Source organism: Miniopterus schreibersii (genome assembly GCF_964146895.1).
Source record: "Miniopterus schreibersii genome assembly, chromosome: 4".
NCBI classification, from domain to species: domain Eukaryota; kingdom Metazoa; phylum Chordata; class Mammalia; order Chiroptera; family Miniopteridae; genus Miniopterus; species Miniopterus schreibersii.
This window is the reverse complement of record NC_138105.1, coordinates 20,263,364-20,291,357: the sequence shown is the minus strand read 5'-3', so window position 1 is coordinate 20,291,357 and position 27,994 is coordinate 20,263,364. Positions and strand designations below refer to the sequence as shown.

General features: G+C 44.2%; 1 protein-coding gene across 1 annotated transcript; it reads left to right on the top strand.

The window, feature by feature from the left end:
- Positions 1–5,319: 5,319 nt before the first annotated feature.
- On the top strand, positions 5,320–8,962 carry WNT8A (Wnt family member 8A; the record flags this gene model as incomplete). Its single annotated transcript, XM_081135785.1, has 6 exons — positions 5,320–5,527; positions 5,621–5,654; positions 5,883–6,021; positions 7,130–7,255; positions 7,948–8,090; positions 8,414–8,962. The coding sequence occupies exons 1-6, from the start codon at positions 5,460–5,462 to the stop codon at positions 8,960–8,962; spliced, it is 1,059 nt and encodes a 352-aa protein (XP_080991911.1). The 5' UTR covers positions 5,320–5,459.
- Positions 8,963–27,994: the final 19,032 nt, after the last annotated feature.

Sequence of the window (27,994 nt, the reverse complement as noted above, 5' to 3'; positions counted from 1 at the left end):
CCCACGAGTTCAACAGACCACCAGCTGCTCCCGTTTTCTCCACTGGAGGGCCTCCTCTCCTCCCATACCAGGAAAGCTGGATCTGAAAGGGAAACAAGTATTCCCCTCTTCCTTCTCTGGGCATACTGTTGAGGAACTTTGCAAGTCATTGAGGCTAAATTGAGGGCCAAAGGGAGGGTCAGGAGCTCAAGCAGCTGTGGCATTTGGACTAGGAGTCAAGTATCCCCAGGGGGTAGGAAGAGACAAGCTTCCATGGAGGAGGGGTGGAGACCAGAGATTGAAAATTCCTGAGCTCTGCTCAATGTCACAACTCAGTAGAATATGCATGGAGGCTCATTCTCCCCCTTCCCACCCTCCTTATCTAATTAGCAGAGTAGTGTAAAAAGTCAGAAATCCTATCTCTTTCTCTTCTGGCATTCTCCAGCCATTCTCCACCCTCCCACTCCACACCCACCCCTACCCCCAATTGCTCTGCAGTCTAAGCAGCCCCTATAGGCTCAGAGCCCTGGAAGGAGCCTGGAAAAGAAAAGTGGGGGAACAAGGGATTTGGGGAGTTCAGTAAAAGTGCACGTTTGAAAAGTATTGGCCTGGGATGCGCACCATCATCATCATCAGGGTGACCAACCATCCTGGTTTGCCCAAGACTGTCCTGGTTTAAGCACCTAGAGTTCCACACCACAGGAAACCTCTCAGTCCTAAGGAAACCAGGATGGGCTCTCTTGGCCCAAACTCACTGTGTAACCCTGAGTAAGTCCCCTCTCTGGACTTCAGTTACTTCCTTGAAAAATGGGACCCTCTAGCTGAGACACCCTATGGTTCTGTGAGTGGCCTCTAGATCTCCTGAAGCTGGGCACAGCAAGGCTGACTCTGGCTTACTCGTTATTGATTATAGCCCCCAGTCCTTCCTTAGGACTCCTGGAATCCCAACATTTTGGAACACTGAAGGTGGAAGGGAACATCAGGATTATCTGAGAATACCTCCTTTCTAGCTCCATGAGTACCTTTTGAGAGGTACATGCATTTATTCATTGTATTCTACTTACCTCTGTCTACCCTACATTATAGTAGACACACACCTTACCTCCTACTTGAGTCTAAACTCCTTGAGGGCAGGTAGCAAGAACTATGTCTCAGCAAGGACTAAAGCCTTATACATGATTGTGATAGTGTTGTAATTAACCTAGTTATTAATGACAGGGAAGAAACAAAGGGAAGATAGACACATGCCTGGTAAAGTTGGGGGGCCTAGCGAAGGTGCTTGGCTGTCAGTCACACCTGGGAAGGAGTCATTGGCCAGAATAGGCGTGGCCACAGCAAAGGCACAAAATTTGGGATATTTAATCCCCTAGACACAGGAGTTTACTCTCTTGGTTTCTCTTGGTTGCTCTTGGTGTGTTGCACATGACTCCTGGCTTGCAGGGCTCTCTCGCTCCTGCTCCCCTGGATGCGCCCACATGGCCTATGGCCAAGTGGGCCCCTATACACAACGGACTAATGGACTAGCTAGCCTGATGCTGAATCGGACCTGGCTGCAACATGAAACAGAAACTCTGGACACTGGCTTTGCTTTTAGCTCTACTGAAGGGATATAATTCCACAGAAATTACGCTTTCTACCATAGCTCATCCTCCCGTGGGGGCCTCCGGAAATGCTTTCTCCAGCATTACCCCAAGAACCCCCACTCCCACTCACAACGGGGAAGGACCACCCACACTTTTCTCCGATATCATTTGGAACAAAAAAAATATTCTGTGTTAAAGTCCACAAAATGTTTTGCATTTTACCTTTCGGTGGCCTACAGGGAAGACCCAGGGCTCCAATGGTGTTCTGGGAGGTGGCTTCTGGCTTAGAGGACCGATTGTTAAATTTTCAGGAATTTTGCAAACTGGTTGTTAAACACAGTCATTATTAAAAATTAAATTGTAGTGGCGGGGGCTGTGTGGAGGGAGGCAAAGGGGTAAAATGGGGGACATCTGTAATACTGTCAACAATTTTAAAAAGCTGGAAAAAATTAAATTGTATAAACTTACAATTAAACAAATTATATTAAAAACAAAGATAACAAGTACTCAAAATTCATCACTTTCTAATTATTTTACATTTTACTTTATCTGTACTCGAGGCCAGTTACATCTATTGTTTCTATTATATGATAGAAATACTACATAGTGATGTGCTATTGTTCATCTCTTCCCAAGTCCATGTTGGTAGTTTAAAATCAGCCACAGTGAGAGTGTACCATGAAAATCAGCAAACACTACCAATCACGGCTTCTGTAACACCAAAGCCGGTGGTTAAACATCTACCACCACACCACTGGTTCAGAGACCCTATTCTGTCTGTCTTGTCATAGGCCCCCTCTATCTCTACTGCCATCTTCCGCTCTAGTCTTTATTCCAGATTTCCATTCCAGAAAGAGAGAAACCAAGAGTTGGATCATCACTTAAAAACTAATGAGATAATAGAGCTGGGGTTAAGGAAATGAAGGCACAGGTTGGCTGCAAATGATTTGTAGACTCTAGAGTGAAGTGCCTGTCTCTGGCTCTCCTCTCCTTCCAGGAAGCCCTCTGTCCACAATGAAGGGCTTTGACATTCAGCACAGAAGTCTCATGTAGACAGAGCCCTAAAGGACCTGAAGAAGGCATCCGTTGTCCTCCAGGTGTCTATCTTACAGGTCTATCTTGGTGGCCAACTGAAGGATTCACGGATAACTGAGATGATTCCCATGCTGACAGTTAGAAAAGACAATACTTCCCCCTTCCTGGAAATCTTAAAATTAGCATTAAAGCAAGCAGGAGAGCAGGGAAAATCTTTAGAGGTCGTTCAACATTCAACATTTCCCTACTCTCTCGTTTTTACGGATGAAGAGACTGAGTCCACACAGTAGTTAATAGCTTGCCCAAAGTCACACAAGAGATTAGTGGCCAAAGCCCAGGGCTCCCAACACCTGAAGCACAGGCCTTTCCTTAACATCTTAAATTCCTTTTAAAGAATTCATATGATCTCTAGAGAATCTGAGCAGGAGCGAGCAAGCACAAAGTTTGCGCACAAAAAGCACACTAACTTCCCCTCTGCTTCCTAGGAAACAAAGGAGTATCTTTATAGAACACCAGCTGAATGCCAGGGGCTAAGGGGGGACAAAGAAAAATAAGACCCAGTCGATCAAACACGGGAAGTGAATTTGGAGTCACCCCTAAAACTCTTTCAAGGTGTGTGAGGGGACCCCCTCAGAGCTACTGCTAACCCTGAGCTGACCCCACAGTAAGGGGCATGGAAATCAACCCTGCTGTCTTAAGAAGTGAGAGTAAGACACTAGAATCTCGATTGGGAATAGTAGGAAACGGGGGGAAGGGCACCAAGGCAAACTCAGGGGGCTTTTCCCAAGTGACGCAAGTCTCCCAACCTCTTCACCCCAAGGAGAGAAGCCCACAAGCAAGCAGAGGAAGAGCTTGCTGGGCTGAGGCAGAACTTTAGTCCATTAAGGACATTTTGCATTTTGTGATATTTGTACCCATCCTTCTAAAAAAAAAAAAAAAAAAAGAATACATAAAAACAGGAGTCCAAATTTCTTATTAGAGTCAACATATCTAAAATTACTCCATCAAATAACTATAAAAATTCCTAAATGCTTTTATTTCTGTACTTACCTTCTCAGAAGGATAACAGCTTGCAGACTGACACCAATCCTAACCCATACTTTGAGTGCATTGCCCTAAAAAGGTCTGAGGGCCCTGGCCAAGCAGCTCAGCTGTTTATGGAGTGTCATCCTGATACACCAGTATTGCAGGTTCTATCCCTAGTCAGGGGACATACAAGAATCAGTCAGTGAGCCCTGGCCAGGGTGGCTCAGGTGGTTGGAGCACCGTCCCATACACTAAAAGGTGGCAGGTTCGATTCCCAATCAGGGCACATACCCAGGTTGAGGGTTTGACCCCCGGTCGGGGCATGTACAAGAAGCAACTGAAGGATGTTGCACTCTCACATCAATGTTTCCCTCTATCCCTCCCTCTCTCTCTCTCAAATCAATAAGAAAAAATCATTTCCTCAGGTGAGGGTTTAAAAAATGACTACAAGAAAGAAAGAATCAATCAATGAATGCACAAATAAGTGGAGCAACGGGTCAATGTTTCTCTGTCTCTAAAATCAATCAATTAATGAATAAAATTTTAAAATTCAATTAAATTAAAAGCCAGCTCATGCAATGTTCTGGAAAAGAACATAATAAGTGTAGAAATGGATCCAAATTTTAAAAATAAAAAGGCCTGGGGACTCCCCGAGACTCCTTTGGTGAGGGGATGTCTGAGCTGCTTTTCTTACCCAGTCAGGTCTGGGAGCTGGGGAGTGGTCTGGGTGTCCACAGTCATGGGGCAAGGAGTCAGGACTGTGACTTCTTATTTGTATTTCTTCTGAATCTCTCTAGTCTGCCTTCCCCAGCCTTAGGAAAGTGCTTCACCAACCAAGGAAAAACTACCCTTCACTGTAATCCCCAGTTCTACCTAATGGTGCCTCCAGTCCTTATTAGAGGGGCCAAAATCTTTCATTCGGTCATTCATTCATTCATTCATTCATCCAGACATCTTCTTAAGCACTAAGAATACAAAGTGAATCTAAAAGACAGATTCCTGACTAAGGGGCTGATGTCCGTGAAACAAAGTGGTATCAGAAAGAAAGCCATCAGTCTTTTCAAATACAGCCCTGGGTGGTCCAAAGGTTGATTCCCACACATACAAACAGCTAACAGACTGGAGATCTAACCCTCAAATACAAAATGACAGACCTGTTGAGAATGAAAGAAATTCATCAGAGCTTACTTTGGAAGAATGTGCTAGAAGGGACTGTCGCAAAGATGATCTCTGCAGAGTTTCTGCTTCCTGGTCCCACAATTCCATGACTTTACAGTCACTAAGGGAGAAGGTAGGAATAGTGTACCCCCTCATTTGGGTAAAGCACAAAATTATTAACACCTTAGAGAGGAAGGCAGGGCAAGCGGTAGGGTCTTATTGACAGATAAGGGCACTGTAGCTCCAAGGGATAGGTGACCTACCTTCAGGGTTAGGAACCTCGCCTGCTCCAGGCTACAAGATTCTGAGAAATGAGCCCTCAAGCAGGAAGAGACATAAGTGACTTACAGAAGAAAGATACTTCCAGGGTATGGAAAGACTATCAGCAGGGAGGGAAGGGCTGGAGGGGCTAGAGGGGCGGGGTGGGGTGGAGCAGGGCGGGGTGGGGCGGCGCTTTCCTTGAGGCTTTGGGCTGAGTCCCTCCTCCCTGGTCCCCCATTGGGTCAGTGGTTCCAGCAGCTCTGCCAGTGAGGGACAAATGGGAAGAGCTGTTGATTTCCCCCTCTTGGTCATTCAGAATTTCCCCACATATATACTGAGAAAGACCCTGCCCTCTCTTCACTTTTTCTCTGGACTTGTCCCTGGGTTGAATCTGGTCCCCTAGGTGTGGGCAGGGCCATGGGGGACCTGTTCATGCTCAGGGTGGCTATGGGCATATGCTATGCCACCTTCAGTGCCTCTGCCTGGTAAGTCCTCTCCCCCACCCCTCACTCTCTGCCAGGGAAGCTCCCTTCTCTCAGCCCTGTTCACCAATGCCTCAATTTTTCTCCGTTTGGTAGGTCAGTGAACAATTTCCTGATAACAGGTCCCAAGGTAGGATGGCCTCTGGCTTCTGTTTTTACCCATTCAGCTCCCTACGTGAACTCTTGTGGGGAAGGAAAAGAGGGGAGGGGAGAGAGTGCCCAGAAGACCCTCACCCAGAGAAACCCATGACTGCTCCTTAATGGAGAGCTAACCCGTTTGAGTCCTGCCTGCCCCCCACACCCCAGATGACCTGATCTGAGCCAGGGCTGAAGCTCATGGCCCTTTTCCCTTTGCAAGGCCTATCTGACCTACACTACCAGTGTGGCCCTGGGTGCCCAGAGTGGCATTGAAGAGTGTAAGTTCCAATTTGCTTGGGAACGCTGGAACTGCCCTGAAAACGCTCTTCAGCTCTCTACTCACAACAGGCTGAGAGGTGGTAAGTTTGCGCACCTGTACAAGGAGGTATGTGTGCATGGAGGTGGGCTGGCAGTGTGTGTGTGTGCATAGCATATATGTGCACAGTGAAATGAAAAAGTTATCAGTGATCTGCTGACCTGCCACTTCCTGGCTGTGTGACCTTGAGCGAGTCACTTACCCTCTCTCAACCCCAAATTTGTTATTTTATCATAAGGCCATCTCTGTTCAGCTGACCAGGAGTACTGTAAGGTTTGAATGAGGTGAATACAAAGATATTTCTATACAAATGTATAAATTACTCTATTTTTTTAATGCATGCCTATATTTGTGTGTTTGTACACACTTATTTTACACTGATTTGAATGAAATAAAAATGGGGGGAAAGCGCCTGAGGGAGTTTCCCATCTTCCCAGTTGTCATAAAATCCCAACAGCAGAGAAGCTGAGAGGTCACATTGAGCTGTGCTTCGGGTGGGGGTGTATGCGTGTGTGTGTACCTGTGCAGCTGTTTGTAACTGTGCGTAGTAGTTTGCGGCATTTACATAGGAACTATAAAGAGTTGCCTGAGAAGAGTTGGAGAAAGAAGTAAAGAAGATGAAGACAGAAAGAAATATCTCCCGGGGGGTACACAGAAAGAATGGGGAGTATATGGAAATGAAATGGGACAGTATTTATAGAGTTAATAAGATACAAGCTCAGTAAGTGGTAGCCATGATCATTATGATTATTACATAGCTCTAGTTTTATGACAGAAAGAAGAAAAGGTCCTTCTGTTTTTCCTAAGACAGCCTCATGGCCCTGAGTCCTCACTGCCCGAGGACCAAAAGCAGTGGCTAATGCTCAGAGGCCTAGGCTGGACTTCAGGAGAGAAGAGCCCTGGTCCCAACACCACAGCTGGTGAGGAAAGTGGCCTTGGTCTCAGCACCCTTTTATCTCTGGGTTTTACTTTCCCTGTCTGTGGCATGGGGATGCTCATTCCTGCCTGAATGAAGTATAGATGAAGTAGAAGGGCATCCTCTTAAACCCAAAGCAGGCAGGGGACAAGAGAGAGAAACAGCATTGCTTTTCCAAAGCCTCTGATTTGGGTCATCAGAGTCCAAGTTTCCAGTCCCTTTTCTCTCTCCAAAGCCACCAGGGAGACTTCATTTATTCATGCTATCAGCTCTGCGGGAGTCACGCACACAATCACCAAGAACTGTAGCATGGGTGACTTTGAAAACTGCGGCTGTGATGAGTCAAAAAATGGAAAAACAGGTAAGCTGGGCTCTCTCGTGAGAGGTGAGGGGTGCAAGCTAAAGCCTTCTAAGGAAAGTCTAAGGGACACAGCTCCAGCTCCCTCAAAACCTGAGACTCCAACAGCAACTTTGTGGGTGGGATCTCTTGGACCTAGACTCTCCTGAGAGTTGAGCCTGGGTCCATGATTCCAGGAACAGCATGTAGCACAGAGCTCTAAAACTAATCTATGATGAAGAAGCCAAAGAGAGTTTAAAGCTGACCCTCCTATGTGAGGTTTAGAATGGCTCATCCATAATCCAGAGCACTCAATTATTTGTCACCTAAGAAACGCAGATTTGTCACTAATGAGGGAAGAGGTGACTCTAACAAGACTATTGTAGGATAAAAGTGGAGAATTCCAGAATGTTTGACCATTGATGAACCTTTGAGGTCATCTAGGCCATCCTCAGTATGCCTAATTTTACTGTGGGTATGGAGACTAATTCCCTAGATCTGGGAAGTACCTGGAGGGTCAACAGTTGGCTTTGGGAACAGAACTTCCTCCCACCTGCCTCAAGTACCTCCATTTTCCTGTCTCGCCTTCAGCTACAGCTGCACATGCTTCTAGGCTCTTGGAGGTGGCCTGGCTGTGTCAGCCAAGATGACCAGGACTCTTCTCCTGGAACTTAGTAGGAAACTGTATGCAGAACTTATTCTTTTCTCATGTGTAGGAGGCCATGGCTGGATCTGGGGAGGCTGCAGTGACAATGTGGAATTCGGGGAAAGGATCTCCAAACTCTTTGTGGACAGCCTGGAGAAGGGAAAGGATGCCAGAGCCCTGATGAATCTTCACAACAACAGGGCAGGCAGGCTGGTGGGTATAGGAGCTGGCCAGTCAGCCGTCAGGCTTGGTATTGGCAACAGCTTCATATCTGTACAGCCCTTCACAACTTACCAAGAGCTGTCTCCTATCCATGTTTCACCCTCACACCACCCAGCAGGTCTGGGATGGCTACTCCCATTCTCTCACCAATACCAAGGCCCTTAAACCCTTGAACATTCTAACTGATAAGATCTGAAGTAGGACCCAGGAAAAAATATTTTTTATGGGCTCCCCCAAGTAATTCCGAGGCTCTTCTATAATTTGATCTCTGTCCAGAGCAATTCTCTCATCTCTCTCCCTCTCTCTCTCTGAAGGCAGTGAGAGCCACCATGAAAAAGACGTGCAAATGCCACGGCATCTCAGGGAGCTGTAGCATCCAGACATGCTGGCTGCAGCTGGCTGACCTCCGGGAGATAGGAGACTATCTAAAGGCCAAGTATGACCGGGCACTGAAAATTGAGATGGATAAGCGGCAGCTAAGGGCTGGGAACAGTGCCGAGGGCCGCTGGGCACCCAACGACGCCTTCCTTCCTAGTGCGGAGGCTGAGCTGATGTTTTTAGAGGACTCACCAGATTACTGTATCCGCAATTCCAGCCTGGGCGTCTATGGCACAGAGGGTCGCGAATGTCTGCAGAACAGCCACAACACATCCAGGTGGGAACAACAGAGCTGCAGGCGCCTGTGCACTGAGTGTGGCCTGCGGGTGGAAGAGAGGAGAACTGAGGCCATCAGCAGCTGTAACTGCAAATTCCAGTGGTGCTGTGTAGTCAAGTGTGACCAGTGTAGGCATGTGGTGAACAAGTACTATTGCTCACGCTCCCCAGGCAGTACTTGGTCCCGAGGCAAGGGCAGCCCCCGATAACAGTCCACACAAACTTGCTTAATTGAATGATAATGGAGGGGGACACAGCTTCTTTCTTGGAGAGAGTAGATTGGAAAACAATTGGAAAATCACAGGATTGGTCTATAGTCCTCTTGCTATCTGCTACACATGGGACAATTAAGGCTCAAGATTATACAACATACTCTTGACAGAGCTGAAATTGGAGCCTGGGCCTCCTAATTTGGACAGACCCCATTTCATCTTCCTACAAGTGACTTCCCGGTCTTCGTGTCCGTACTTTTGCAGCTTCTTTGGTTTGGGATCCATGTCCACATAGACCTTCAAAGTACTTTTCCCTGTTAAGTTTCAGGCCACCTCCAACCTAGCTGTGCTGCTGAGAATCAGAGGGGATGGAAGCAAAAAATGAAAGAGTTCTGTCTGGACTCCTGAAGGAGCAGCCGTCCCCTACTGTGGCTAGCTCCAAAAAGACCAGCTAAAAGTTCATGCAGATGAGTGGGGCAGAGACCATATACCTTCCTAGTGGGAGGCTTTTAGGGTGTTGAATTTTTCACCTGACTATGCACTTTTGAGAAATTCTTCCCACCCAACCCTGGGGAAACCAGGACCCAACACAACCTGAGGACTTTTCCAGTTCAGAAACCATCTCTGGAGCCATGGAGAAGTAATAATGATCCCAGTAAGTGGACAGGTGACTACAGCTTATCCAGACAACCGCCAGCCCCCAAGAGAGATGTCCCCCCAAAGGGCTGTATAATGACTCTGTTTTGTTATTTTCCCAGATTGGGAACTCAACTTTATTTTGCAATAAATGCTTCTAGAATATATATCCAGCTGAGACCTTTTATCTCTCTCCTTGGAAAACTCAGGATCAGGCCTGGCTGGGCATGGCTCAGCGGTTGAGCGTTGACCTGGGATCCAGGCGATCTGGGTTCGATTCTCGGTCAGGGCATATGCCCCGGTTGCGGGCTCCATCCCCAGTCGGGGGTGTGCAGGAGGCTTCTCATCACTGATGTTTCTCTCTCTCTCCCTTCCTCTCTCTGAAATCAATAAAGATATATTTTAAAAAAAAAGAAAAGAAAACTCAGGATCAGAAAGGGAATGATGTGTTCCAATTATGCACAAGGCTAAGGGAGAAACTAGAACTATCCAATCACCTTGTTATCAGTGTTTGACTGATAATAATAAATAAATAATAAATAAATAATAAAACTGAGACTGAGGACCTAGCCAAGAGAAAAACAACCCAGACTCCCAGATTAAAAAGGTGTTATTTTAATGCAATCTAAGCAACTTGAGGAACAAGGAAGCCCTTTGAACTTGAACTATATTCAAAGTGTGTTTACTCTCTTAACTTGGGCTTCCTGGGGTGTCTGTACACCAAGGACCTGGGCCCCAGGGCAAGAGACTAGGAAAGTTGTGGATTCTACATTCCTCATTTGCACTTCTACATCTTCCCTTGGCAATCTTTGGGGGAGGAGGAGTTTCCCTAAAAGAGCCGCTGGTCTCCTAAATATGAGCATCTCAGCCTTGGGGGAGTCTCTCCTCTCTGCAAAGGCCAAGCATAAGTTATTGTTTAAAATGCCAACAGGATGTTGAGCCACTGTTGTCATGCCAGCCAGGGCTGAAAGCAGTTTAGCTACCGAGGGATTGAATGTTCTGAGGACATTCTCGACAATAGCTTAGTTCCTTTTTCAGGCTCATTTGCTTTTGCTTTTTTGTTGAATGATTCCAATCGTAAATAAAGCTTTTAATAATTTTGTGGGAAAATAAATAAATAAATGAATAAAATGCCAACAGGAAATAACGAAGTTTTTTTTTTTTTGAGTGAAAAGGAAGGTGAAATGTTCATTAAGGAAGTTGGCATCTCAGGAGAAACCATAAGCAGGTGCCTTGAGAGTCCACTCTGGTGCATTTAAAACTACCACAGATGCCAGAGACCAGAGACAAGAAGTCCATAAAAATTTACCCTACGTCAAGAAAAGGAGAAACATTTCCTCTACCTCCCTTTTTCTAAGGAAGGTCAAAAACTATAGTTAGCTACAGAGAAAGGAAGTGGCATGTGTGTGTTTGTAGAGGAGTGGAAGGGGGATTGGAAGAGATAGTAGCTAAGCACAAAATTGTGGTGAAGCAATAGGCAACCAAAAGATTATTTCCCCATGACTCAGAGAAAAACAAAGCAAAATTATCTGGTCTTGAGGTTAAACCTTCAATAAACATAGATGCCAAAGTACCCGTCATGAAGCCTGAGCTGTGATGCTGTGTAGGAAAGTGAACAACCTGGATTTTCTCCCTTTAATCCGAACTAAATCTCCATCCAAAGAACCCAGATACCAGATGCTTTGACATTTTCCTCTTGCTGACATTCCCAAATGATCTTAGGCGGGATTTTCAGAAACAAAACCACCCCTGCTACGCTGTACAAGCTGTCATTCTGTGTTTTCTGTGGGTTTATATCTGAGGTTTTCACTCATGAAACCCAGAGCAATTGGAAATTCCATGAAAAGTTTGTCAACTTCCCCCAAAAGCGCACAGTCCCACTCCTCCCAAGCCTCTTCCATCCTCATTCATCTTACCCTCGTGGCAATCAATCACATCGACCAATCTTCCCACATAGACCCTGGGCCAGAAACGAAAGGAATTCGAATTTCGCTACATCCATCACCTTCCTGTCAGGGATTTATCCCAAGGCATTGCAGTGTCATTCAGATTCATTAGTTACCGCCCTACACCCCTTCCCTTTTGGCTCATCCTTAACAAGCTGGCTATCATTAAGGTGACGAACAGTGAAACCCCCATGTTCAACAGGTTCAGGATCCATGACAGGAAGACTGGCCACCATCTGGTGACGGATTTGAAATGCTGCAGAAAACGGAATCAACTCAGTGGTGGAGACCTATCCCTGAGTCTATTCTCCTATCTCAGGAAACCCAGGCACTGTGCTTCACATCACCTGCAGAATAGGAGCCTGTACTTTCTCGGTCTAAGTTAAAGAGGAAAATATGTGTATGCTTGTCAGGCCCCTCCAGAGGCTGTCCGCCCTCGCCCCCTCCCCTTCTTCCTTTGTCCCATCTGACTCTTGCTGTGAGTAGAATGAGAGACTCCTAGGAAAATCCCGAGGCCTTTCCCGGCGTTTCCTATCGCCCCCTGCCAATCGCCTCAGGGCTTGCTGGTGGATTATCATACAGGTAAGGGTTAAAAGGGAGTAACTGAACACCTACTAAGTGCCACGTGCTTAATATATATTATCTCCTTTAGTCCTCACAACTATCCAATTAAAATGTTACAGTTATTCCCCTCTTACTACTGAGGAAACTGGCTCAGAGAAGTTAAGCACCCAACGTAAAATTAAACACAGGGAGAGGGATTTGAATTCAGACCTGCTGCCAACACTGCGTATGACTCCACTGACACTCTGGGAGCCCAGATAACCTTAACTGTCTTGACAGCTTTGTAGAGTGACTGCCATTCATATGCAGTGAAAGGTGTCCTCTTCCTCCCTCTTCTGCAAATAGAAGAGTCACGTTTCCCAGCCCTTCTCCAGAAGGAAGAAACCTAACTTTTGACTTGCAAAGGCCTTCCTTAGAATGATAAAGCAGATAGCCTGACTCCTGCTGACTTGGGAGGGCAGAATCCTGGTTCTCAGAGGATACTCAATGAAAAAGGCTAACCATTACGGTCTATATTGGAGGTCAAAGTTTCAAAAGGAATGTCAAAGGAGGGGTGTTTGTTTTAGAGAATAAAGGAAGAAAAAACAGGATCCAGAGAAAGACAAATTTCTAGCCTCAGATCACAAACTACTTATAATTCGTGGTCACAAAAGACAGTGACTTAGAGCCCAGATAAAGATGTTTGGGTTGGGAGAAAATGAAATGAAAGCAAGGACCAGAGCAAAGACTTCCTGAAGAGGTTAAAGACATTTGGGTAGGACTCGAGCTCTAAACCACCTAATTCTGGGGCATTCCCTACCACAGGAGGAAAGCTGGGTTTAGAGGAGGAAAGTACCCCACTCAGTATCACCAAGTGAAATAACTGAGGACATAATACTAGACTCAGGGGCCTGAACACTCTCCATGACTGGTGCTCTGTCCACCCTGTCAGGCTGCCCTTTTCATCAGGAAAAGGATGCACTGGGACCAATGGGAAGCATTAAGGAAATTAGGCCAGGGCTATAGGAAGCTTCAGACTCTACTTGGCCACTGAGGGAATAGGGAAGCTTTGGGTAATGAAAGAGAGGATGTGGGTCTGAGGTGGGTGGGATGTGGGTATGGGAAACGTCCAGTGGTACACCAGGAACTCAGCGATCCTGAGAGCTCTTGTCATTTCTTCACCAAGAACCTCCTTTTTTTTCTTTTAGGGGATCCAGCCTGCAACCTAGGTATACGCATGCGCCCTTGGTCAGAATCAAACCTGGGACCCTTCAGTCCATGGGCCGACCCTCTAACCACTGAGCCAAAAATGGCTAGGGCACCAAGAACCTCTTGCAGTCTATGCCAGATCACTTGATTCCATCACCCGGTCCTTAACAGGAGGGTTCCTAAGTCAAGGCTGAAGGAAGAGAAGCACATTGTACATGTTCTGAAAGACTGTCAGAAAGACTGTCGGGGAGAAGGAAGCCAGTCCTTCCGGACTTGGGAGCGCTTATTAGGATATTTGCTGCATGTCTAACTGCAGTCAGCACTGCTATATTTTTAAGCCTAACAAATCTTCTAGGACCTTTCATGGGTTCAGGCCTTCAAACACTTCTTTTCTCCAAGCTAAGTAACTCTAATTACTCCACTTTTTCACTAGTTCTCTCTCATATTCTCTTTCTTAGGCTGTCTTCAATGCACCTACTTTGAGTTTCTATACGGAGTTAAGTGGGGTGTGTACGCTTCTCAAGCCTCCACTGCCATAGCCTCTTTGCCCTCAAGGGTCTGAAGAATCTACCTACGCTTGACTGTCATAGAATTTTGATTGCCCTATCAGGCTCCAGTTGCATTTCTCCCTTGTTCAGGTTCATTTCTAACCTGTAAGAATTTTTATGAGTTTACTTGAGCCAAATTGACAACAATTGCTGGGAAGCAAAACCTCAATGGATTGAGAAAAATGCTCTAGAGAATGGCAGTTTTGTGCCTTATTTTATAGATTACAATCAAAGGAGAAGGCATACGAAGGGTTCCGTGAAGTTCATTAGTGATAGATGCGGAGGCTGTGCCCTGAGGGGCCTGGAGGAGGACAGTACTCTGACATTTCAAAGGTACGTTATCAGGTAAGTTACCTTAGATGCAACAAGTCAACAGGCAGGCTCAGTTAAGGTAAAGAATGACCTTTGGCAAGGAACATACCATCCTAGGATATGACTACTTGCCATCACTCGCTTTTAGTTAAGAAGTTTTCACTTCAGACCATCTATGTGGTTACTTTTGGTCTGTCATGCAGGCTTCCCCTGAGCTTGTCAGGTTTAGAATGCAGCTCCTTTTTCTTCCACACTTTCCCCTTATGGTCATAAATCAATCCAAAGGACGAATTGGTGACCAACCTTTTGGTTGGATAATGTGATCCCACGGTGCTAGGAAGGCTCACTCCTAGGAAGTCTTAGTGTCAGCATATGTCTTACTGAACAATGGACCATAGGGATGGGACAAGACCATAACCTTGGGTGGAATTCAAAGCCGAAGTTTTCTCAAAAATGAAAAGCAGGCAAATGGGAGGCAGTGAGGTCTTACGGGCCTTCACTAAGAAAAACACTTTGGGTCATTCTAACCTATAAGCTATCATGCTCCAATTATTGTTGTTTGTCTCACGTTTCTATATTTTGTATCTAGTATAATATTTACTTATAGTTTGAGGGCATACTATACACCTCTTCAGTTTTCATAATCTGACCATGAGATGAGTTCCCATTTACTATGGTCCATCTACTTCCCATTGGAAGCAGCACTCAAGTGCTATTATTAATCTGGTTCCCATTAATTATGCAATTGGAAGCTGTAACCTTAAGGTTTCATTAGGGCCGAGGCCATAAGAACACAATGCTATAATACATTTACCATCTAAAATTCGAGGGGCCAGCTCTGCTGGTGTGGTTCAGTGGTTGAGCACTGACCCATGAACCTGGCGGTCACAGTTGGATTCCTGGTCAGGGCACATGCTCAGGTTGTGGGGTTGCAGGCTTGATCGTGCAGAAGGCAGCCAATAGATGTTTCTCTCTCTCCCTCTCCCTTCCCCTCTCTGAAATCAATAAAAACATATTTTTAAAAAATGTTTAAAAATAAATAAAAGCCCTGGCTGGTTTGGCTCAGTGGCTAGAAAGTCAGTCTGTGGCTGAAGGGTCCCAGGTTCGATTCCAGCCAAGGGCACGTACCTCAGTTGCAGGCTCGATCCTCAGCCCCACTGGGGGGTGTGCAGGAGGCAACCAATCGATGTCTCTCTCTCACATTGATGTTTCTCTCTCTCTCTCTCTCTAAAAAGCAATGGAAAAATATCCTCTGGTGAGGATTTAAAAATAAAACAAAAAAAATGTGTCATAATAAATAATAAATAAATAAATAAATAAATAAATAAATAAATAAATAAATAAATAAATAAAAATAAAATAAAATTCCAGAGGCCAGAAGGACAGTGAGTTTTATAAGTAAATTTCCTGTGCTTCAGCAGCAGTTATAGAGGGACATATCTTTATAGCCATTTCAGCTTCCATCTGAATTAATATAGTTAGGAGTCCTTGTTGGGGTAAGTGCAGTCCCATAATTATGTTCTGGTGTTTATAGATACAATTTATTTCTTTTTTCTTCTTTTGTTTTTTCCATCTATATCTTCTCCCACCTACACCCACCCCCGCCCATAAAATTCCTTTCTTAATATTCCTTGTCCACTAACTTTCTACAACTTCCCTGTTCTTCTTAATGTGTCTCTTTTTACTCATTCAGAAATAACCAACTTATTAGGGCTAATTACTTCCTTTTAACTTCTCTTAATACACACAACCCTTTCCTTCCTTTTGCAATAGCATTTCTTCTAAATTTCAAAGTAGACTTTGGGTGGGGAGCAGATGTGGGGTGGAGGGGATCAAAGGGGTGGGAAATAGGGACATCTGTAATACTTTCAACAATAAAGATAAATTAAAAAAAATAAATTTCAAAAGAGAAAACATAAAAAGAGTATTATTGATAATACAATAGTTATTTTATGTACCTTCAGCAATTAACTATTGGGTTATACACACAAGGTTTGAGAAAGCTTAAAGAACAAGTATAATTATTATTATTATTAATATTAGCAGACAGGTAAAGACAATCAAACAAATAAAGTTCAACATTAATTTATAGGTATACAGGCCTTGTCAATAACTTACGGTAGCTATCTATCTCTGATGTAGGAGGGCTTCTCATCTTTGAGAAGTCTTTGATCTCCGCTGTAGGTGGAGGCAAGTATCAGAGACAGGGGCAGATGTCCATTCACAGTTAGGCATCTGATAAGGTCCTTTCCAATAATGTTGGAGGGAGTCTTTATTTTATTGTTATTATTATTATTAATCCTCACCCGAGGATATTTCTTTTCCATTGCTTTTCAGAGAGAGTAGAAGGGAAGGGGAGAGAAACATCATTGTGAGAGAGACACATCGATTGGTTGCCTCTTGCATGCCTGAACCTTGGCTGGAATTGAACCCGGGACTCTCCAGTCTGCAGACTGACGCTCTAACCACTGAACCAAATTGGCTAGGGCAAGAAATTCTTTAATTAATGTCTTTTTCAATGGACAAAATTCTCCTGGTTGTAAGTTGTGGTCTTTGGAGTCTTAGTCTCCCGGGAACACACTGTGAAATCAGTGTTACTAATTTATCAGTCCCTATAAGCTGGTTTTTAAGTCCTTGATAATAATGCAGAATTTCATCCAGCTGGTGTGCCTCAGCGGTTGAGCATCAACCTATGATCCAGGAGATCAAGGTTTGATTCTTGGTCAGGGCACATGCCCAAGTTGCAGGTTAGATCCCCAGTAGGGGGCGTGCAGGAGGCAGCCAGTCAATGACTCTCATCCTTGATGCTTCTATCTCTCTCCCTCTCCCTTCCTCTCTCTGAAATCAGTAAAAACATATTTTCTTAAATCTCTTAGATACTTTAAAATAATAATAATAGTGATGATGATGCAGAATTTCTCCTTTTAGTAAGGTTGGTTGATATGCCCCTTCATCCAGATTCATAGGGCAGCTGGTGACTATTTCATAGGAAAAAAGCTTTGTCTACCAAAAGAGGTACATTTCAGGTTGAGGATCAGTATATGGAGAGCTTTTGGCCAAGCGAGATTAAAAGCTTCTGAAAATCTACTTAGTTGAGTTTTAATTATACCATTTGTATGTTCCACCAGTCCAGAGAACTGGGGTACAACAAAAATACTATAGAATAGGCAAAATATTACAAATGGATTTACCCAGTAAAATGAGTCCCTCAGTCACCGTAACTCAGAGGGAATTTCCCAATTGGGACTTAATTTTTTTCTTTTTTCTTTTCTTTTTTTTTTTTAATATATCTTTATTGATTTCAGAGAGAGGAAAGGAGAGGAAGAAAGAGAGATAGAAACATCAATGATGAGAGGGTCATTGATCGGCTGCCTCCTGCACGCCCCCGACTGGGAACCGAGCCCGCAACCCAGGCATGTGCCCTGACCGGGAATCGAACCCCGATCGCCTGGATCCTAGGTCTAGGTCGATGCTCAACCTCTGAGCCATGCCCGGCAGGGCAAGACTTAATTTTTTTTCTAATAACTTACCTACCTGCAAGGGAATGCCCCAATCCATACAAATCATAGCTAACACATATTTGTATTCTTGAGATGGTGGCATAAAACCCAATTACCATACCTCAAATGGATCTAAAGGAAGTGGGAAATGTCCTGGGGACCCATGGAATGATTTTCCAAGGTTGTATTTAGACAGATAGAACATCTAGCTATACACTTTATGAGCTACAGTAGCAATACTATTGTTTACTCCATGAAATCATCTTTTAGGACTCTAATGTTTTAGCTCATATACATGTTAAAGTATAGGCAATTAAGCCCTATAAGTAAAATTGGTTTCTGATTGGGTCCAAGCCATATCTGTTCTCCTGAGAATAAGATTTCCCCTTTTTGTTGCCATATCCTCTTTTAATCTGCAGCTGTCCATTGAAACTATAAAAGAAAGTTTTTTAAGTAATTCAGTAGGAAGTAAGAAGCATTCTCAGGTCTGGATAATTTGGCTGTTTAATGTTGCCTGTCTAGCTGCAGCATTGGCTAAATAATTTTCCTTGGCCTCCATAATGGCAGCTTTATAGTGTCCTGGAATCTTTAGAATTGCCAACTGTTTCAATTTTTGTATGACATCTAATAACTCTGCAACCTATTTTCCATTCTTTATCGGCTGCTCTGAAAAAATCAAGAGGCCTTGCTACTTCAAAAACATTCTAGAGCCTCACCAAAGGCATAGCTATTATCAGTGTAAATTTTGGCTATTTGGTCTTTGACCAATTGACAAGCCCAAGTTAGAACAATTAATTTGGCTTGTTGGGCAGATCTTTAGAATCTTCAGTTATGTCCACCATGGAGATAATTGCATATCCAGCTCTGTAACATTCCTGTTCATCTTTCAAAGATGCATCTGTAAACCAAATTAAGTCAGCATTATCAATAGGAATTTCTAGTAAACTAGGAAAAAGAAAGTGGTCAGTAAGCAAAACACAATCGTGGATGTCTTCATCCTGCAAAGAAAGTAGCAAAGTTGCTGGGTTAAAACTGCTATGTGGGCCTGGCCCGGTAGCTCAGCTGACTAGAGCATCCTTCCGATATGCCAAGGTTGCAGATTCATCTCTGGTCAGGGCACATACAAGAATCAACCAAAGGGAATTCCATGATAGGTGGAACCACAAATTGATCTCTTTCTCTTTCCCTCTCTCTCTCTCTCTCTCTTTCCCTTCCTCTCTCTTTCTAGAAATAATAATAATAAAAACAACAAAAAACTGTTACATCAAGTTCAAGTAATATTAGGTGCAGAAGGCAAGAGCGAGTTGACTGACAGAAGTGTTGAATGTGATGAGATTTCAGTGGAGATTCAATAGAATGAGGAACATAAACAAAGGAAAGCCCACAGTTACCTTTTCTGTTTGTTTGCATAACACAGCTATAGCAGAGATGGCTATCATGCAGGGAGGGAGCTCTTTGGCTACTGAGTCTAGTTGCTGACTATAATAGCCTCTAGGTCTATGATGATCTCTATGTTTCTGAGTTAAAACTTCTAAAAGTATTTCCTTTATTTATTTATTTTAATATATGTTTAGTGATTTTTAGAGAGAAAGGAAGGGAGAGGGATAGAGAGATAGAAACATCAATGAAAGAGAACATCATCAATTGGTTGCCTCCTCCACACCCCTACTGGGGATTGAGCTCATAACCCGGGCATGTGCCCTGACCGGGAATCAAACGGTGACCGTCTGGTTCATGGGTCAACCCTCAATTACTGAGCGACACCAGGCCGGGCATCCTTTATTTTTAAGTATAAGAAGTTAAAAAGGTTATAATTAAGGTGTCCCAGAGTGGGAGCTTTAGTTAATTCTTTAGAGATTTTATAGCTTGGTTCCCTTCTGGGTTCCATTGAATTGGATCAGGTCAATTTGATTTTAATAAGACATATTGAGGATGGGCCATTAATAAAATTTGGAATCCAGTTGTGACAATATCCAGTCAAACCCAGAAACCCTTCAAGGTTTGTTGTTGTTTTTCAGGTTCTCAGAAAGCAATTCCAAAGTTAAAAACCAGCCACCCATTTTTCCTCCTGCCCTGCCACAGCCTGGGTTCTCTCAACCTTTAAAGTGCCTTTGGTTCCACCTTGAGGACTTTTTAAAAACAGCTCAAATAAAATCATGGCTTCTTACCTTAAAACAGGGAAGTCCAGAAATGCAAGCCAACCTACCCAAGTTCACCCAGTGCAAAATGAGGAGCTGGTGGGGCACAATGGGCCCCTGCTGGCACCTAGCACGGGTCCAGGTCTTGCAAGTGGGCCCTGGGTGGGCTTCTTTGGAGTCCTGCCACAGTCGCCAAGTAAATGCCAACATAAGAAACATCCAAACCTAAGAATTTTTATGAGTTTATTTGAGCCAAATTGACGACAATTGCCGGAAAGCAAACTCTCAACGGACTGAGAAACTGCTCCAGAGAATGGCAATTTTGCACCTTATTTTATACATTACAGTCAAAGGGGGAGGCAGAAGAAGGGTTACATGAAATGCATTCGTGATAGATTAGGGAGGCAGGAGAAAGCAAAGCAGGGAAACCTCTGGGACTGGATAACGAGTAAAATGAAGAAGTTGGCCTGGCCAGTTTGGCTCAGTGGTTAGAGCATCGGCCCGTGGACTGAAGGGTCCTGGTTCGATTTCCGCCAAGGGCACGGAGCTTGGTTGCAGGCTTGATCCCTGGCCCGGGTCAGGGTGCATTCAAGAGACAACCAATCAATGTCTTTTTCTCTCACATTGATGTTTCTCTTTCTCTCTCTTCGAAAAGCAATGGAAAAAATATCCTCAGGTGAGGATTAAAAATTTTTTTTAATTAAAAAACTTAATTTAATTTAATTTTTAAAGAGAGTAAAATGAAGGGACAAATACTTCTTCTACATTGATGAGTATAGGACAGTGAACAATTAACATTGACAGCACATAGAGATGGTGTTCGGGAAACAAGATAGCAATGGGGGGTCCATGGACTCCCGTTCTGTGTGGAGATTGTGCCCTGAGGGGTCTGGACGACGACAGCACTCTGCCATTTCAAAGGTATGTTGTCACTTATGTTGCCTTAGATGCTAACAGACAGGCTCAGTTAAGGCAAAGATTGACCTTTGTCAAGGAAGATACTGGCCTAGGACATGACTACCTGCCATGACTCGCTTTTACTTAAGAAGTTTTCATTTCAGACCATCTATGTGGTTATTGAGTATGTAAGGCCATCATGCAGGCCTCCCCTGAGCTTGTCAGGTTTCGTATGTGGCCCCTTTTTTGCCCACGCTAACCCCCCACCCCCCCTTTTCAGCCCAGCAGTCTTGATTCTCAGCTCCACTATCTGGGACCTCAGTCATCAAGGTCCTCCTGTGCTAGGGGCTTGAGGTGCTGTGGGGGCAAGAATATGAACCTGACAGTCAGGACACTCTTTCTTCTCTGCTCTCACCTGTGGAGAAGTTACATACTCTGAAATTCCAGTTTTATTTCTCCGCTGCTGACTCCCAAATCCCCATCCCTATGCAGGCTCTAAGCACCACACCCCTCATGTTTCGCTGGCCATTTCTACTCAAGTGACAGAACTGATTTTCTCTTATGACTTCTCTGCTTCCACCAGTGGTTTAACGAAGCTTTCAGCAACTGAGGCTTACTTCTGAGTCATCCCTGATTCCTCCCGCTGCTCTACTTTTCATATTTAGTCATTTCTTTGATTTGTTCTGCAAACCTATCCCCTCCCTCCATTACCTCTGCCTCCACTCTGAACTGACTACTGTACCTTATACCTGAATTTCGCACTAACTCAATAACTGGTATTTTGCCTCTCAACTCTCCACCTAACAGTGTTACCACACTTATCTGACTAATCTTGAAATGCCCTGGAGAATAAAATCCTAATTCTTTGGCCAGACATTTAAAGTGTCCTAAGCTTGATACTATCCTACAGTAAACATTAAAAAATGTTGTTCTATCAATATATGTTCTCATAAAAATTCAAACAATTTAGAAGAAAACAGACCAAAAAGTGAATCATCATCTTCATTCCACCCTTCCTGCAGCCCACTAGCCTTTCCAGAGGTAACTGCTCCTTGCTTGCTCTTCCGACTTTATTTCTTGCCGCCTTGGCTCCAGGCAGACCAGGTTACGACAGTTCCTTGCATACACCATTCCCACATAACTTCTGGAACCCACTTGAGACCGTTTCCCTCTCTGAAACATCTTTGCCCTACCTACCACCTCTCCAGCTCCAAACACCTCCTCCTTGAGGTCTATCTACTACTCCTTGACATTGCCTCTCTTTTGTTTGATAGAATACAACTATCACTGCCTTTGATCTCTAGGCATTATGCATTTTTCTGTCTCAACAATAGGGCTGACAGGTCTCCTCCTTGGAGGTAGGGCCACGTTACCCCTCTTGGTGCCTCTGCAAGCCTCTTACAACACTCTGCAGGTGGTGGATGATTAGTGGTCTCCTGACATTAAAGTCTTGCCCAAAGGTGGTGTGAGTGTACAAGTCATGAAATCTCAGAGAAGAAGGAAGCCTTAGAAATCATCTCCTACAATCTTCTCACCTTACAGAAGAGGGAAAACAATTTGCCCAAGGTCATTTGACTAGTTAAAGGTTAAGTTGAGGACAGATTTCAGGTTTCCTAATTCCAAGTTCAAGCAACCCCTAGGTCCTCTGCTTTGGGGGCTCCATACTACTCGTAGGACCAGCCAGCTGGGCAGTAACTCAGACAGGTACCTGATGGGGGAGGGCTTGGATGTGTTATATTAATAAAAAAAAATTTTAAAAAGGAAGAAAAGAGAAGAATATATGAGGTTCCCAAACACACCATTACCATTTAAGCCCTAGGCAAAGGAAAAGGTCTGCGCATTCCCCCAACTACACTACTCTTCACTGCATGTATCCATTTTTCCCTTCCTTGATGTACACCTTAACTTGGCTTCACCTGAAAAAAATGTTGTAGGGCACAAAGTCAGAGTCACCTTGACTTCTGATATCTCTGGAAACCCAGTGTTCTTTCTATTACTTCATGGTTTATGCCTGTTGTCCAAGTAGAACTGTAATTGTGCCTCCTTCCATTGTGAAAGTTGATAGCTATATGGTCCCCCTATTTATAACCTAATTCATCATCCATATATTTAATAAATATTTATTGAGAATCTGCTCAATAAATAGGCATAGAGATATATAGGCATAGATAGCTCTAATGTAAGGGGTGAGGAAGTTCATGACATACATAAGGTTTCTTCCCTCATGAAGGACATATACAAGTAAAAAAATAAGTTATTGCCTGCCCGGGTGTAGCTCAGCGGTTGAGCGTCAACCTAGGATCCAGGCAATCCAGGTTCGATTCCAGGTCAGGGCACATGCCCAGGTTTCGGGCTTAATTCCCAGTTGGGGGCGTGCAGGAGGCAGCCGATCAATGACTCTCTCATCACTGATGTTTCTCTCTCTCTCTCCCCCTCTCCCTTTCTCTCTCTGAAATCAATGAAGATATATTTTTAAAAATAATAATAAAATAAATTGTTGCCTGGCTGGACGTCGCTCAGTGGTTGAGCATCGACCTAAGATCTAGGAGATCGCGGTTTGATTCCTGGGCAGGGCATATGCCCAGGTTGCGGGCTCAATTCCCAGTCGAGGGCGTGCAGGAGGCAGCCGATCAATGACTCTCATCATTGATGTTTCCATCTCTCTCTCCCTCTCCCTTTCTCTCTCTGAAATCAATAAAGAGATATATATATATATTTTTAAATTATTACAGACTGAGTTAAGTGTCATGACAAAATAAGTGGGGTTCTTATAATAAGGCAGCAGCATCTTTTTTTTGTTTGTTTTTAATCCTCCCTCGAGGATATTTTTTTCCATTGCACTTCAGAGAGAGAGGGGGAGGGAGAGAGAGAGAGAGAGAGAGAGAAACACCAATGTGAGAGAGACACAGCAACTGGTTGCCTCCCACACCCTCCCCGACCGGGGCCTGGGATTGAGCCTGCAACTGAGCTACATGCCCTTGGCTGGAATAAAACCTAGGACCCTTCAGTCTGAGGGTCAGTCCTCTAATCACTGAGCCAAACAGGCTAGGGCAGCAATATCTTTAGAAAAAGTAGTCAGGGGCTCTCTGTAAAGTTGACACCCAAAGGATGAACAGAAACCAGTTACAAGAGCTGCAGGGAAGCATATTACAGAGAGAAGCATTAATAAGCAATAAGGCCCAAAGCAGAAAAGAGCTTGGAAAATTCCAGGAAATGATCAAAGTCTGATGTCACTGGAGCATGGTTTGCAAGTGGTGGCATGAGATGAACTTAGAAAATAAAGCAGGGCCAGGTTATGCAAGATCCAGTAGGTCACAGTAAAAAGTCAGAATTTTGTTGTAGAGAAATGGGAAGCAATTAAAGGATTTTAAACAGAGTAGTGATAGGATCCTATTTATTTGTAAGAAAACTCATACTGGCTGCTTTATGGAAAATGGACTGGAGAGAGGCAAGTGTGGAGACCTGAAGACAAAGATGCTATTGTATTAGGCCAGGCAAGAGCTGATGGTGGCTTAGACTAAGGTAGAGACAGTGAATGGAGAGAAGAGGAAAGATGAACAGTATGTATGTATAAAGTAGGTGGAACCAATAAAATTTGTTGATGGATTGGATGTGGTGGTTGAGAGGAGAGGGATCTAGGGTGACTTCCAGTTCCTAGCTTTAGTAACTGAATGGCAGGTGGTACCATTTATGGACATAGGCAAAATGAGAGAGGACCAGGGTAGGAACAATGGAAAGAAGGGAATCAAGAGTTCCATTTTAAGCATATTAATCTGGAAATTTTTCTGAGACATGCAAGTGAAGATATCAAGCAGGCACTTGGTTATAAAGTTTGGGAAAGCTGGATAACAAATTAGAGAAGAGCTTTGAGATGGAGATGCAAATTTAGGAGTCACTAATATAGAGACAATTTCTGAAGCCATGGTAGTAAATGAAATTCCCTAAGAAGAGTAGGGAGTAAAAGGAAGAGGGCACAGGTCCAAGGCTTTAGAAACACCGCACCTCTCTCATTAATATCCACAAGTGCCCAATGAGGAAGCTGAGCAACTGAACCTCAGTTTGATTGTGGGAATCGATAGGTACAGACTTCTGGCAGGTAGGGAAATAGATGAGCTAAGCGTTGGGGGGGCGCTCCACCATTCTATTCATTCAATGAATGCCTTCGATGGGTCAGGGACTATGCTAGGTTCCTGCTGGGGACATAAAGATGAAGGGACATAGGCCTCCCAATCAAGAAGGAAAGCACGCCTGTGCCCATAAGTATGTGGTGTGATAAACGTTCTGATGAAGGTAGGTATACAGGGGCAGTGGTAACACAGGGATCAAAGCAACCAGTGTCTGTCTGGCCCAGAGCTGAAGCGAACCTCATCCAAGTAGTGAGAGGAGCTGAACATTACAAGGGTGCTCTGAAGCCAGAATGGCTCCTCTCCACACACACTCTTGTTTGTTTGTTTCTGTTTTGTTTAAACAGAACTAGAATTACTGTAAAACCATGACAGATTGGTGGGGATAAAAATGAAGGCTTTGGTTTTCTGGCCATTGACAATAGAGAACTACCCTTTCCAATGAGCCTCAATCAGGGATGGGGTGGGAATGGGGGTTAGAGGAAACCATAGAAGAGAGTGGTTTACTGCTGTTCACACACACACAAAAAAGGCAATAAAATACTTTGTCCTGAGCTGCATAAGGGTCCTATGCAGTCAGTATGATAAACTATTATGTAACATGAGGAGGAAATGGAAGTTTCATTTCCTTGCCTTTGTGGCACCCCTTGAGTTGGGTTGATGACACTATTCAGTCAGCCAGCATGAGGCCTGCCTTACCAATTTTGTTTTGCAAAACAAAGCCAGTCACGGTCAAACTCAGTTGGTCAATTCCATAGATTAACAGGGTAGCAAGACAGCTGGGATAGCTCTGGCTGGGAAACGATGGGGTTAATCCTAGGCCAGCTTGGCAGGGAGCTGCATAAGATCTTTCAGGCCCCTGGCACCCTCCCTCCCACTCCTCGTGAGCTTCCCACACTCACCAGTGTCCTGGGATTGACTCTATTTTATTTCCAGAGTTTGAAGGACAGGGCTGGGCTGAGGGTATGGATGCATTTCCCCATGGTGCCATACACTCCTCCTTCTCAGCCTGATTTCTTTAGACCCAGTATATGGTGTTGTAGAAAAATCTGGCAGGAATCTATAGAAACACAAACTGGAAAGAATAAATTTTCTTTAGAAAATAATAATAATACAAACTTTTCCTTAAACCCTGGGCTCCAGTAGGTATACCTACACAACCCACAGCCTAAAGAAAACAGTGAGGATGGAAATATTGTTAAAGCTCTACTGAATCGCTAAGGATTTTTTGTTGCCTCTATGGCTAAGATATTAGAAAACTGATTTTCTTAGCAGATGATCCAAGTCCATTCTGATTCCTCTCCATGCCCAGAAAGGTCTGAGTGACTTGGGAAGGTGCTTACCTGTCAATCACACCTGGGAACAGGTCATTGGCCAGAATAGGTGTGGCTACTGCAAGGGCTTGAAACCTGAATATTTCAGTTTCTGAACAAAGGGAGTTTGCCCCCTCTTGCCTCTCCTGCTTGTCTGCGCTCCAGTGACTGCTGTTGCAGGGGGCATGCTCCCTTGTGCCCATGTGGCTCACGGCCATGTGGGACCCACACAATGGACTGATGGATTTTAATTAGCCTGAAAGCTGAACTGGACCCAGCTGCAACATGGAACGAAAGCTCTGGACACTGGCCCTCCTTTTGGCTCTATTGGAAACCCAGCTGCACCTTTTCTAGGACTGGTTTAAGGGGCATGGGACTTTACAACTCAAGGAATATAACTCCACGCCAATAAAAACCATTCATTCTCCCGTGCAAGTCTTAGAAAATTCATTTTATAAAGATGTTGTAAAAACCCCACTCCGATGACCAATGGAGAAGTTCGATTCTCTGGTAACAGTATTAGATATTTACAATTATTTCCCCCAAATTTTAAAATTATATTCTGAGACTCCTGACAGGCCTGGCCTTCAAATTATGTCCCATGCCAACTGCCATACAGAATAAATTAGAACTACTTTTGGTTTCTAGAAACAACGCCTGTAAAATAGCAACAGTCAAATGTTCCTCATGTACATATAGTCTTATGATTAGGTTTCACTAATTTGAACTTTGTGCTGAAGGAAGCTTATTTGTATATTTTAAAAGGGTTTACTATTTTATTAACCCCACAAATAAGACTGCAGGTTGAGTGGTTTTTTGTTTGTTTTTAAATATATCTTTATTGATTTGAGAGAGAGAGGAAGGGAGAGGGAGAGAGCGATAGAAACATCAATGATGAGAGTCATTGATCGGCCGCCTCCTTCACGCCCCCTGCTGGGGATGGAGCCCAAAACCCAGGCCTGTGCTCTGACCCGGAATGAACCACGGTGCTCAACCGCTGAGCCACGCCCGGCCAGGTGCAGGGTGAAGTTTTAACTGCTTCTCAAGGGGCTCCTGGCACAGTGAGTAGCATTCTGGATGTGAGCCAGGGACCTGGATCATCAGCCATTAGTTTGATGTGTGACTTGGGCATGTCTCAGCTACCCTGAGCCTTATTTGCTTCAAGTATAAATAAAAGGCTTGAATTAGGTGGTTTAAAATTAATTGGCAAAGCTTTTTTTTTAAAGTAGATGGGCAAGAGCAAGTAGTGATTAGGTGTAAAAGGCATCAATGCCTTTAGTAATACGGAGAATGAAAGGGATTTGGTGGAGCTTTCTAGTGATGAAGGAAGAGAACCTGTGGTTATTAGCCACAAAAAGCAGTAGCATAAACCGAGAAAAGCTCCCAGTTTACTCCGTTAATTTATACACAATAAATCCACGAAGTAAATAAACTCAATTTCTACACAACACTAAGTTGGCCCTATGAGGAAAGGGCCAACTTTCCCATGTCTGTGAAAAGTTTCCCATGTCCGTGAAAAAGCACCATGGAAATCATGGAAAGGCTTTAGGGCCAAGTATAATTAGTTGGAAACCCTGGCTCTAGCCCTAGCTGGTGTTGTTCAGTGGTTAGGGCATCGGCCCGTGCACCAAAGGGTTGCAGGTTCGATCCCTGGCCCAGGGTTCGCAGACGCAACCAATCAATGTGTCTCTCTCGAATCCATGTTTCTCTCTCTCCCTCCCTCCCTCCCTCCCTCCCTCCCTCCCTCCCTCCCTCCCTCCCTCCCTCCCTCCCTCCCTCTCCCTGTAAAAAAAAAAAAAGCAATGGGAAAAATATCCTTGGCTGAGGGTTAACAAAACAAAACAAAAAACCCTGGCTCTAATA